Source organism: Cannabis sativa, chromosome 5, assembly GCF_029168945.1.
Source record: "Cannabis sativa cultivar Pink pepper isolate KNU-18-1 chromosome 5, ASM2916894v1, whole genome shotgun sequence".
NCBI lineage: Eukaryota > Viridiplantae > Streptophyta > Magnoliopsida > Rosales > Cannabaceae > Cannabis > Cannabis sativa.
Window position 1 is genome coordinate 17,865,891 of NC_083605.1, and position 13,260 is coordinate 17,879,150.

Below are 13,260 nucleotides of genomic sequence, written 5' to 3' on the forward strand. Positions count from 1 at the left end.
TAGCGTGCCTTACCATTAGGGCGTTATAGGTAATGTCTTCTCTTTTACCTGCTGTGGTTGGGAGAGATGTTGTGGTCGGTGTAGATTCGGTGGACCCTGAGGATCAGGGCCGCCGAGCATTATGAATTGCTTGGCTTGGAACGTTCAGGGTCTTGGGAATGATCGGACGTTCCAAATTCTTAGTTCCCATATCAAAGAGTTTTCACCAGACGTTGTTTTTTTGTCGGAAACAATGTTGACTGATTTGGTTCTTAAGGTGATGCGGGTTAGATTGGGCTTTGTTGGAAAGTTAGTGGTTGAGAAAGTCGGTAGAAGTGGCGGGTTGTGTCTATTCTGGAGTAGTAATTGTTGGGTTTTGTGCCCTAAATAAAACCCATTTCAATATAATCAGATTTACTAATAAAGATCAGAAATAACATTTTATGTTGCATGGTTCACATGATTTATTTCATGATTATATATATATTGTATAAATTCTATTTAAGTCCAGAATATATGAATTTGTTAATGATTATAGTGTTGTCAGCACAATGGAATATAATCTTTGTTATATGTTCGAAAGCTTAATTCCTTGATTTGTCAGTTCACTCGATTTAGACTGTCATGATAATCAGCGATATGTATTGATTGTTACACCTTGGATAAGTGGTATGTCCTTTCCAGGGCATTGGCAAAGTTTACCAGTATCAGATGTATGGAGTATACATCGGAAGGGACAAATATTGAACTTTGATTAGATATGTAAATTTACCGTAACATCTATTAAATTCAATATCACCTGTTGATCCTATATCAAATGATCTTAATCCTGATATGGTTAGGTTGGATCTCAAGAGTATTATACATGTTCCTTCATTTGTTAGTTAAGCCTGCTTTTGGGTCAGGGTGATACGTACATTTTGGGAACATAATAGTATAATTGAGTGGGAGCGCTAACATAAATATGGAATCTATAAGTTCTATAGGAATTTAGAAGTGAAACGATGATATCCTTCGAGCTTGGCTAAACAGAGATAAATGGTAGAGATCTCATTTCACTTCGCTGAAATATCATTAATACGAAGCTAAGTGTTTTAAGGATAAAATACATTGAAGGGTGTAACGGTAATTTAGTCCCTATATTATGTAGATCATCTATTAGAGGATCATTGATCAAATTAGGATTATAACAATGGATAATTAACAGTGTATCTTGTTGGGTTTTGTGCCCTAAATAAAACCTATTTCAATATAATCAGATTTACTTATTAATAAAGATCAGAAATAACATTTTTGTAACGCCCGTACTTTTATAAAAATATTAATTTTATTTACAAGCGTTAAACGCAGAAAATCGTAATGTCGCATTTTTATTTAATACTTGAAAATGTTCACAATTGGCCAGTTTTCGTAAAAAAAACATAATAATTAATAACTAAAATAATTGCGACATAAGTTTAATAACATAAATAAATAAACAGAGCGCCCTAGACCGCCCGCAGTTATATGGCCCTCAGCGAGTTCACACACACAAGCGTCCAAAGTTCCACTCGCCACCGGCATTCTAGACTTTTAGTTACTTTGGTCTGCACATGGTAATTTAATAAGGGTGAGCTACTAAACTCAGTAAGGAAATGTGTGTCAGGTAGTCACATAAATAAAAATAAAACTTAATTAAAATGCACATGCACATATTTAGGCAGATAGCAAAACATAAACTTAATCATATCACTAGTCACTAATAACTAGGTTCTAGGCTAAATCACATAATAATGATTACGCCCGAGTCCAATTTTGGCAAATAAACTCGAGCTATTGGACTAAATGGCGGAGGGTTGGATTCAGTAAAATCGTACCCACTACTAAATGGCCCCCTATCTACCATATAGACCCAACAGTCAAGTATTTAACCATTATCTTCTCGGTCAAACCATGTCACATAAACTATAATCTGTATAATTTAAATAATGGCAAACTACTATACATTATTTAAATAACATAACAATCATAATTAAATAATGTGAATCTTATAAACACACTATTTACATACATACTTAAATAACATGAATCTTATAAACATATTATTTAAATATATACCTTAGCAATGGCCATGCTCTAATACTGTAAACATACATAAATAACATGAATCTTATAAACATATTATTTAAATATATATTATACAGTACATTAAATAACAAACAATAAAGAGTGAGGCAGAAGACCTTAGTTAACTTCTCTTTTACTATTCCCACTCTTCCTATGAATGTTATTACATACAGAAAACTTATGTTTTTCTACTTAATTTCCTTACCTCGAATGTGGAGTCCTAGCCTTGATTGCAATAAGAGTGATCCTTGAGAAACAATAATTTTCTTATGACAAACCTAGATTTTACACTTATTAATTAGAAAATATTATAGGAGTATAAAATATATATACATGAAACCATAACTATGAATCCACAAACCAAAAATTATAAAATTACCTTAACTCCCGAAATCTAGTTAGGCACTAAAACTTGAATGTGAAATGATAGAATTATGGTGGTGATGATGTTGATATATATAAGTAAATAATAGTGGAGTATCTATATATGAATAAGTAAGAGGTTGGTGGTGGTGATATGTGAGTATGACAAGAATGATGGAGATGAAATAATTGGTTGGGATTAGTGTTGAGATGATGGTGAAATGATAGAAAAAGAAATTGTAAAAAAAAAATGATAGAGAAAATGATAAAGGATGATGGTATTGATGGTGGCGGGAGGTAATAAGCAATGAATATTATGGCATAAAAGATGAAATAGGGAGTAGTAACAAGAGATGAGAAAGAGAGAGTAATCTTTTATATGTGATAGCTTAATTGATGAGTGAAGAATGAATACCTAAAGCTCTATATATAGGCTTAGAAAGTAACCACCTAAAGCTATCTTCCCCTATCACACCCCTTAATAGCCGTATATCCTACTAGTATGATTCAAATTTTAAATAACATATCAACCCTTCTAACTATACCGTTCATGATCCCACTTAATAGCACATGTGTCAAATACTTAAAGAATAAAATACATTTCTTTTTATCTTCAAAGTTACATATATGTAGGAAGGAAATGGTCTTCAAGGACTAACAAAAATGAGAGCTAATCTCTCAATGGAAGCCACGTTATCAACCTTCTCAAAATTCTTAATTTTCCACACACATCTCCACCTAATTGGAAAAAGTCTATTATATTTCATGCATTGCTCAAACTAACTATGTGCCCACGTGTAGGTCTCTAATTCAAAGCATGGACACTTAAATCATGCACCCACATAAATGACTAACTGTACTAATATTAATAATAATAAAAATTAATAATAATAATTATATTAATCCCTTACAATATGTATGTAAATGTCTAGGCCCGGGATGAACTTGTATATTCTTAATAATAACATAGTACATAATACCAACATAATTTTTCTTAAATTCCTAGCCAAAAAAATATAAGGCCCAACAAAGTAAGAACACTTTCTACTTTAATTAAATAAAAATACCACTTTCTATTCTTTCAAAGATAGTAACATATTTTATGCAATCACTATTTCCACATCGAGTCATCTAGACTAACGTAATAGAAAATAATAACTAAATATTTTGGTTATTACAATCTACCCTCCTTAAAGGAATTTCGTCCTCAAAATTTACTTACTTGAGAATAACTCGGGATAGTGATTCTGCATGCCCTTCTCCAACTCCCATGTCGCTTCTCTATTAGAACTATCACTCCACAGGATTTTGACTAAGGGTATAGTCTTATTTCGTAAGACCTTTATTCCTTTTTCTATCACGCGCACAGGGCGTGCCATAAAGCTCATGTCCTGCTGTAAGTTCAAGTTCTCGTACTTAAGCACATGTGTCGGATCAGGTACATACTTACGTAACATGGAAATGTGGAAAACATTATGCGATTCTGCTAATGTCGGCGGTAAGGCCAAACGGTAAGCTACTTGACCAACTCTGTCCAGTATCTCAAAAGGACCTGTAAATCTTGGGCTTAACTTTCCCCTTTCTCCGAAACGCATAATCCCCTTCATAGGTGATACCTTCAAGAACACTAAGTCCCCTACAGAAAACTCAACCTCCCGTCTTTTCAGATCTGCATAACTTTTCTGTCTACTTTTGGCGGTGAGCATCCTTTGCCGTATCTTTTCAACTGCTTCTGAAGCTTCTCTTACTGCTTCTGGACCTAAATAGCGTCTTTCTCCAACTTCATCCCAGTGAAGCGGTGACCTACATTTTCGTCCATACAACATCTCATATGGTGCCATTCCGATTGTGGCTTGATAACTATTATTGTAGGAGAACTCCATTAGGGGTAAATACTTGCTCCATGAGTCAGTGAAGTCTAGTATACATGCTCGAAGCATATCCTCGAGTATTTGGATGGTGCGTTCAGATTGTCCATCTGTTTGGGGATGAAATGCTGTACTTAATTTCAATCGCGTCCCCATTGCCTTATGTAGACTCTCCCAGAACTTGGAGGTGAATACTGAACCTCTATCAGAGACTATCGTCTTTGGAACTCCATGCAGCCTCAATATCTCTTGCACGTACAGGTTAGGATACTGCTCTGCGTTGTAAGTAGACTTTACTGGAACAAAGTGTGCTGACTTGGTGAGTCTGTCTATAATTACCCAAACTGAGTCGTGTTGCTTGGTTGTTCGGGGTAGTCCTGTCACAAAATCCATGGCTATATCTTCCCACTTCCATTCTGATATTTCCAATGGTTGCAACATCCCTGCTGGTCTCTGATGTTCAACCTTAACTTGTTAACAAGTGAGGCATCTAGCTACGAATTCAGCTACATCCTTCTTCATCCCTGGCCACCAATACAAGGTTTTTAAGTCATTGTACATTTTGGTTGACCCTGGATGCATTGAGTAGGGTGTAGTGTGTGCTTCCATCATGATCTTTCTTTTAAGCTCTATGTCGTTGGCTACACACACTCTTCCCTTATACCTTAGCATGTCGTCTGTACCTTTGGAGAAATCCTCTGCCTCCTTCTCTGGCATGCCTGCTCTTTTCTTCTGTAAGAACTCATCAACAATCTGTGCATCTTTAAGTTCTTGTAGCAGCGTCGAGACAATGGTTAGGTTAGCTAGCTTTTGTGTAATGATCTCTATACCACTTCTTTGGAGTTCTTGTTGTAGTGGCATTTCCATTTGTGCCAGTATTGCCAAGCTGGCATAACTGCGTCTACTTAGCACGTCTGCTACTACGTTGGCCTTCCCCGGATGGTAGTGGATTTCACAATCATAGTCCTTAACAAGCTCTAGCCATCGCCTCTGCCTCATGTTGAGTTCCTTTTGCGTAAAGAAGTACTTCAGGCTCTTGTGGTCGGTATAAATTTCACATTTCTCCCCGTAGAGATAGTGCCTCCATATTTTTAGCGCAAAAACTACTGCTGCCAACTCCAGATCGTGTGTTGGGTACCTTTGTTCATACTCCTTAAGTTGTCTTGAGGCATACGCTACTACTTTGTCATTTTGCATCAGCACGCATCCCAGCCCTTGTTTTGATGCATCGCAGTACACCACAAACTTATCCTTATTATTGGGAACACATAATACAGGGGTTGTTATTAGTTTATCCTTAAGTGTTTGGAAGCTACCCTCACACTTTTCTGACCAGACAAACTTCTGCGTCTTTCGAGACAAGTGGTTAGAGGAGTTGCGATCTTGGAAAATCCTTCAACAAAGCGTCTATAGTAACCAGCTAGACCCAAGAAGCTTCTTACTTCACTTGCAGTTTTAGGTGTTGGCCAGCTCTTGACCGCTTCAATCTTTGTAGGATCCACCTCGACTCCATCTTTGGAAACTATATGGCCTAGGAATGCCACCTTCTCTAACCAGAATTCACATTTCTTGAATTTGGCATATAGTTGGTTCTCCTTAAGTCGATTTAGAGTCATCCTCAGGTGTTCCTCATGTTCCTCCATAGTTTTGGAGTAAATAAGAATGTCATCAATGAATACAACAACAAACTTATCTAGGTACTCCTTGAACACCCTATTCATCATATCCATGAAGGCTGCTGGGGCATTAGTTAGTCTGAAAGACATTACCAAAAACTCATAGTGTCCATATCGTGTTCTGAATGCTGTCTTGGGTATGTCTTCCTTCCGGACCTTCAGCTGGTGATACCCAGATCTTAGATCTATCTTTGAGAACACAGTCGAGCCTTGGAATTGATCAAAGAGATCGTCAATCCTTGGCAGAGGGTACTTATTCTTGATGGTGACCTTGTTGAGCTCACGATAGTCCACGCACATCCTCATACTTCCATCTTTCTTCTTGACGAAGAGTACCGGCGCACCCCAAGGTGAGTAACCCGGTCTAATGAACCCTTTGTCTAAGAGCTCCTATAGTTGTATTTTAAGCTCTTTTAGCTCATTAGGTGCCATTCTGTATGGAGCCTTTGAAATTGGATTAGTCCCTGGGGCTAATTCGATGATGAACTCCACCTCTCTGTCTGGAGGTAGTCCCGGTAGATCTTCTGGAAAGACCTCTGGAAATTCACAGACTATGTGCACGTTCTCCACATTTAGTTGCGTCTCTATTGCTCGATCCACTACGCTGGCCAAGAATGCCATGCATCCCGCCTTCATTAGCTGACTAGCTTTCAGGGAAGAGATTAATGGAGTCCTAAGGGCTAGCTTGTCGCCCTTGAATATAAATCGATCCCCAGCCTTTGTTTCAAAAACGATCAGTTTCTTTCGGCAATTGATTGTCGCACCGTGACTAGATAGCCAATCCATCCCAAGTATAACATCATATTCCTTTATTCCCAACTCTATTAGGTCGCCCATGAGTTCTTTGCTTTCGATTATGATAGGTACATCTCGCATTCTTCTTGTTGATAGCATGGTTTCTCCCGAGGGTAATTCCGTCACAATCCCACATCTAAGTAGGTCACATGGCTTATCTATACTATCAATCAACCTAGTAGCTATATAAGAATGAGTAGCTCCAGAATCAAAGAGAACATTACAAGGCAATCCGTAATTAGAAACCTGACCTGAGACAACAGTGTTGCTTGTGGCCACTTCTCCTCTGGTGAGAGCAAACACTCAAGCGGGAGCGGCTTGGTTCTCCTTCTTTTGTCCCTTTGGGCAATTTTTCTTCAGATGGCCTGGCTGCCCGCAATTGTAGCACACCCCTGACTTCATCTTACACTCCCCAAGATGTTTTCTATTGCATGAGGGGCAAATTGGGAATTCTACATAGGACCTTTTCACCCCATTGTTGTTATTTTGGACCACTGCTTTCCCCTTTTTATCACGATCATTACCGTGATTTCCCTCGTGTTTTCTCTTATTCTCTTGATTTCCTCCATTGTTTCTTCGGGCTTCCCACTTAGCAGCATTCTCCTTCTTTATATCATTTTCGAGCAACTCAGCTTCATGAGCTTTCTCTAACACCTCAGCATAAACTGTGTTGGTCCCCACCATGATTTTCACATCTTTTTTTATCATGGGGTTCATCCCCTTCAAGAACCTTTTGACCCGAAGGGCCTCGGTTGGTACGATCTCTTGTGCAAACTTTGCCAGACGGTCAAATTGCCTAGCATACTCCGTGATAGTGAGATTGTTCTGCCTCAGATTCATAAACTCATCTTCTTTTGCAGCCAGTATGGCGGCACTGTAGTACTTCCTGTTGAACACATCAACAAAGTCCAACCAGGTAATAGTTGTTATGTTGCGACTCTATCTTACTACTTCCCACCAGATCCGTGCATCCTTTTTAAGTAGGCTGGCAGCACAGGATACTCTTTCCCTATCATTGAGGTCCATATATTCCAATATGGACTCCACTGAGCGCAACCATTCCTCAGCTTCAAGTGAGTCCGAGCTCCCATTGAATATTGGTGGTTGTTGTTTCCTAAATCGCTCGTACACAGGTTCAAAACGTTGTATTGGTTCTGGATTCATTGCAGCTGGTTGAAGAGCTAGGTTTCTAACGAGTGGATTTTGATTCCGGCGTAACTCCTCATTCTGAGCTCGTAGCCTTGAAATTTCTTGAGTTAGCTCCTCACGTATACGAGCGTTTTCTTGGAGTATCTCAGCTTGAGCATTGGGAGGTGCTTGTTGTTGTTCGAGTGCTACTTCATCTACCGGTGCTACTGATGCTCCTTGTCTACCTCCCCTACCGCTTTGGCCGCCACGTCGGCCTCCGCGTCGACCATCACCTCGGCCTCCGCCCCTTGCGGGTGCTGGAGCTGCATCCACGTGGATGTTTCTATTGCCGTTGATTCGAACTGATGCTCTTGGAGACATTATTTCCTAATGTTCGATCCTTGTTTGTTTCTAAGAATTTCTAAAAGAAGATAAACTTAAATAAGATATCACTATTTTCAAAAAAAAAATAAAAAAATGCCCATACTTACATAACTAGTTCACAAATAATTTCTATTTATTCAAAGATAAAATAAATAATCACATAAAATAATAAGACACACATTTTTTTTTTCAAGAGTCATATGGTGCTATCTATCATCAAGTTCTAAAATTTCAACCAAAAATTTTATTTTAAACTAACTTGAAATATATTTATATGTATTAAAAAATTATTTCATATAGGTAGTACCTAAACTTGGATATTGGTACTAAGTTTTTTTTTTTTTTTTGGTTGAAGTAAAATGCAAATTTAGAAACTACACAAATACACATAAAATGCAAGCATATATAATGAGACTTACTTGGTGGCAAGCGGAAACTTTTTGGCTAATGTGTGTAACTCGTGAGAACGTTCGAGACCGATATAACTGTGGCTCTAATACCAAACTGTAACGCCCGTACTTTTATAAAAATATTAATTTTATTTACAAGCGTTAAACGCGGAAAATCGTAATGTCGCATTTTTATTTAATACTTGAAAATGTTCACAACTGGCCAGTTTTCGTAAAAAAAAACATAATAATTAATAACTAAAATAATTGCGACATAAGTTTAATAACATAAATAAATAAACAGAGCGCCCTAGACCGCCCGCAGTTATATGGCCCTCAGCGAGTTCACACACACAAGCGTCCAAAGTTCCACTCGCCACCGGCATTCTAGACTTTTAGTTACTTTGGTCTGCACATGGTAATTTAATAAGGGTGAGCTACTAAACTCAGTAAGGAAATGTGTGTCAGGTAGTCACATAAAGAAAAATAAAACTTAATTAAAATGCACATGCACATATTTAGGCAGATAGCAAAACATAAACTTAATCATATCATTAGTCACTAATAACTAGGTTCTAGGCTAAATCACATAATAATGATTACGCCCGAGTCCAATTTCGGCAAATAAACTCGAGCTATTGGACTAAGTGGCGGAGGGCTGGGTTCAGTAAAATCGTACCCACTACTAAATGGCCCCCTATCTACCATATAGACCCAACAGTCAAGTATTTAACCATTATCTTGTCGGTCAAACCATGTCACATAAACTATAATCTATCTAATTTAAATAATGGCAAACTACTATACATTATTTAAATAACATAACAATCATAATTAAATAATGTGAATCTTATAAACACACTATTTACATACATACTTAAATAACATGAATCTTATAAACATATTATTTAAATATATACCTTAGCAATGGCCATGCTCTAATACTGTAAACATACATAAATAATATGAACCTTATAAACATATTATTTAAATATATATTATACAGTACATTAAATAACAAACAATAAAGAGTCAGGCAGAAGACCTTAGTTAACTTCTCTTTTACTATTCCCACTCTTTCTATGAATGTTATTACATACAGAAAACTTATGTTTTTCTACTTAATTTCCTTACCTCGAATGTGGAGTCCTAGCCTTGATTGCAATAAGAGTGATCATTGAGAAACAATAATTTTCTTATGACAAACCTAGATTTTACACTTATTAATTAGAAAATATTATAGGAGTAATATATATACATGAAACCATAACTTTGAATCTACAAACCAAAAATTATAAAATTACCTTAACTCCCGAAATCTAGTTAGGCACTAAAACTTGAATGTGAAATGATAGAATTATGGTGGTGATGATGTTGATATATATAAGTAAATAATAGTGGAGTATCTATATATGAATAAGTAAGAGGTTGGTGGTGGTGATATGTGAGTATGACAAGAATGATGGAGATGAAATAATTGGTTGGGATTAGTGTTGAGATGATGGTGAAATGATAGAAAAAGAAATTGTAAAAAAAAATGATAGAGAAAATGATAAAGGATGAAGGTATTGATGGTGGCGGGAGGTAATAAGTAATGAATATTATTGCATAAAAGACGAAATAGGAAGTAGTAACAAGAGATGAGAAAGAGAGAGTAATCTTTTATATGTGATAGCTTAATTGATGAGTGAAGAATGAATACCTAAAGCTCTATATATAGGCTTAGAAAGTAACCACCTAAAGCTATCTTCCCTTATCACACCCCTTAATAGCCGTATATCCTACTAGTATGATTCAAATTTTAAATAACATATCAACCCTTCTAATTATACCGTTCATGATCCCACTTAATAGCACATGTGTCAAATACTTAAAGAATAAAATACTTTTCTTTTTATCTTCAAAGTTACATATATGTAGGAAGGAAATGGTCTTCAAGGACTAACAAAAATGAGAGCTAATCTCTCAATGGAAGCCACGTTATCAACCTTCTCAAAATTCTTAATTTTCCACACACATCTCTACCTAATTGGAAAAAGTCTATTATATTCCATGCATTGCTCAAACTAACTATATGCCCACGTATAGGTCTCTAATTCAAAGCATGGACACTTAAATCATGCACCCACATAAATGACTAACTATACTAATATTAATAATAATAAAAAATAATAATAATAATTATATTAATCCCTTACAATATGTATGTAAATGTCTAGGCCCGGGATGAACTTGTATATTCTTAATAATAACATAGTACATAATACCAATATAATTTTTCTTAAATTCCTAGCCAAAAAAAATATAAGGCCCAACAAAGTAAGAACACTTTCTACTTTAATTAAATAAAAATACCACTTTCTATTCTTTCAAAGATAGTAACATATTTTATGCAATCACTATTTCCACATCGAGTCATCTAGACTAACGTAATAGAAAATAATAACTAAATATTTTGGTTATTACAATTTTATGTTGCATGGTTCACATGATTTATTTCATGATTATATACATATAATGTATGAATTCTTTTTAAGTCCAGAACATATGAATTTGTTAAAGATTATAGTGTTATCAGCCAAGTGGAATATAATCTTAATTGTATGTTCGAAAGTTTATTCCCTGATTAGTCAGAACACTAGATTTAGACTGACATGGTATAATCAGCGATAGGTATTCTTACACCTTGGAAAAGTGTTATGTTCTTTCCAGGACATTGGCGAAGTTTACCAGTATCGGATGTATGGAGTATACATCGGAAGGGACCGATATTGAACTTTGATTAGATATATTAAAACTTACCGTAATATCTATTCAATTCAATATCACCTGTTGATCCTAGATCAAATGAAATTAATCTTGATATGGTTAGGTTCGATTTCAAGAGTACTATACATGTTCTTGATTTGTTAGTTAAGCCTACTTTTGGGTCAGGGTGATACGTACATTTTGGGAACATGATAGTATAATTGACTGGGAGCGCTACCATAAATATGGAATCTATAACTTCTATAAAAATTTAGAAGTGAAACGATGATAACCTTCGAGCTTGGCTAAACAGAGATAAATGGTGGAGATCTCATTTCACTTTGCTGAAATATCATTTATACGGAGCTAAGTGTTTTAAGGATAAAATACATTGAAGGTGTAACGGTAACTTAGTGCCTTTTCAATGTAGATCATCTATTAGAGGGTCATTGATCACATTAGGGTTATAACAATGGATAACTAATATCGTGTCTATATCATGGAACATATAGAGCGTTCTATATGACTGAGAGTTCAATTCCACGTTCTAAGTGTGGTTTCAACAAGGAATTAATAAGTTAGGGAATTTACTTGGTAAATTAAGTTCGACTTATTGGAAGCTCGGTTATATAGACCCATGGTCCCCATACTAGTTGAGACCATACTGCTTGTAAGACTCAGTTAATAGATTTTAATTAATCAATTATAATTCTAAAGTTAGACTATGTCTACTTTATGAATTTTCACTAAGCAAGGGCGAAATTGTAAAGAAAAGAGATTCTAGGTTTATTTATTGATTAAGAGACTTTATATGTCTAAATTAAGAAATATATTAAATGGCAATATTATTTAATAATTATTTTTAAGGTATTAAATAATTAGAATTGGCAATATTAAATAATTAGCATTGGCATTTTTGAGAAAATGGGAATGAGAAATAACAAAATGGGAAAGTTGCAAAGTGAGGCCCAATTCCCTTTGTATGGCCGGCCACATGCACAAGAAATTACCATTTATAGTTTCCATTATTTTAATGCCATACAATTCTAACCTAAACCTAGAGGGTATTCTATAAATAGAAAGTGCTGGCTTAAGGAAACACAGAACTTTGAACATTGGTTTCTTTCAGAAAAGCCAGTCGCCCCTCTATCTCTTTTCTTCTCTCTAAATTTCGAAACACTTGAGTGAATGAGTAGTGCCCACACACATCAAGTGGTACCTCAATCATAGTATGTAAGACTATGGAAAATCTTCATCAAAGAAGAAGAAAAGAAGATCTAGATTCAGATCTTGATTATGCTCTGCTACAGAAAGGAATCAAGGGCTAGAGATCTGAATGGAAGGAATCATAATATTCCGCTGCACCCACTGTAAGGTTTTCTTAAACTCTTATGTGTTTATTTTCATTGTTTTAGAATTCATATTAGGATGTTAATCAAACATACTTTGTAGTAAATCTAGATCCTTGTAAATTATTTCCAACAACTGGCACCAGAGCCATGGTAATGATTTACTTTCATGTAATATGAATTAAAACAATGTTTTATATGTTTTGTCTTGATTTGGATGGTTTCATGTTGGTTTATGTGTTTATGTGATGAAAGTTTATGTTGTACGCATTTTTCCATGAAAAGTCTTTTTTTTAATTTTTGCAAATATTTTATTTGGATTCCTTGTGAAAAATTAAGCAATTTTATTTTTTACGAAACTCAATTCCGATAAAAATTTACACTGTTATGAATTTTGGAAAATGGGACTGCTAGCAGCCTCCTAGGCTGCTGCATGCATCCCCTCCTGGGAAGCCAACCCAAAAAATTGCGATTT

The 13,260-nt window shown here is 35.7% G+C and overlaps 1 protein-coding gene and 1 long non-coding RNA gene across 2 annotated transcripts; both read right to left on the bottom strand.

Annotated features, from left to right (window-relative positions):
- Positions 1-1,383: 1,383 nt before the first annotated feature.
- On the bottom strand, positions 1,384-2,966 carry LOC133038553 (uncharacterized). The gene is made up of 3 exons (XR_009688065.1): positions 2,465-2,966; positions 2,291-2,363; positions 1,384-1,565 (listed from the first exon to the last, which is right to left on the bottom strand). It is a non-coding gene; the product is annotated as an uncharacterized LOC133038553 (long non-coding RNA).
- A 3,416-nt stretch (positions 2,967-6,382) lies between these two features.
- LOC133038188 (uncharacterized) lies at positions 6,383-8,296 on the bottom strand. Its single transcript, XM_061116272.1, has 3 exons — positions 7,746-8,296; positions 7,185-7,673; positions 6,383-7,073 (listed from the first exon to the last, which is right to left on the bottom strand). The coding sequence occupies exons 1-3, from the start codon at positions 8,294-8,296 to the stop codon at positions 6,383-6,385; spliced, it is 1,731 nt and encodes a 576-aa protein (XP_060972255.1).
- Between the last annotated feature and the right edge of the window lie 4,964 nt (positions 8,297-13,260).

Coding starts and splice junctions, on each gene's coding strand:
- LOC133038188 (XM_061116272.1), bottom strand. CDS start 8,296: ATGTCTCCAAGAGCATCAGTTCGAATCAACGGCAATAGAAACATCCAC. Junction 7,674..7,745: donor AAAAAGGATGCACGGATCTG/GTGGGAAGTAGT, acceptor TGTGTTCAACAG/GAAGTACTACAGTGCCGCCA. Junction 7,074..7,184: donor CTTGGGGAGTGTAAGATGAA/GTCAGGGGTGTG, acceptor TGCTCTCACCAG/AGGAGAAGTGGCCACAAGCA.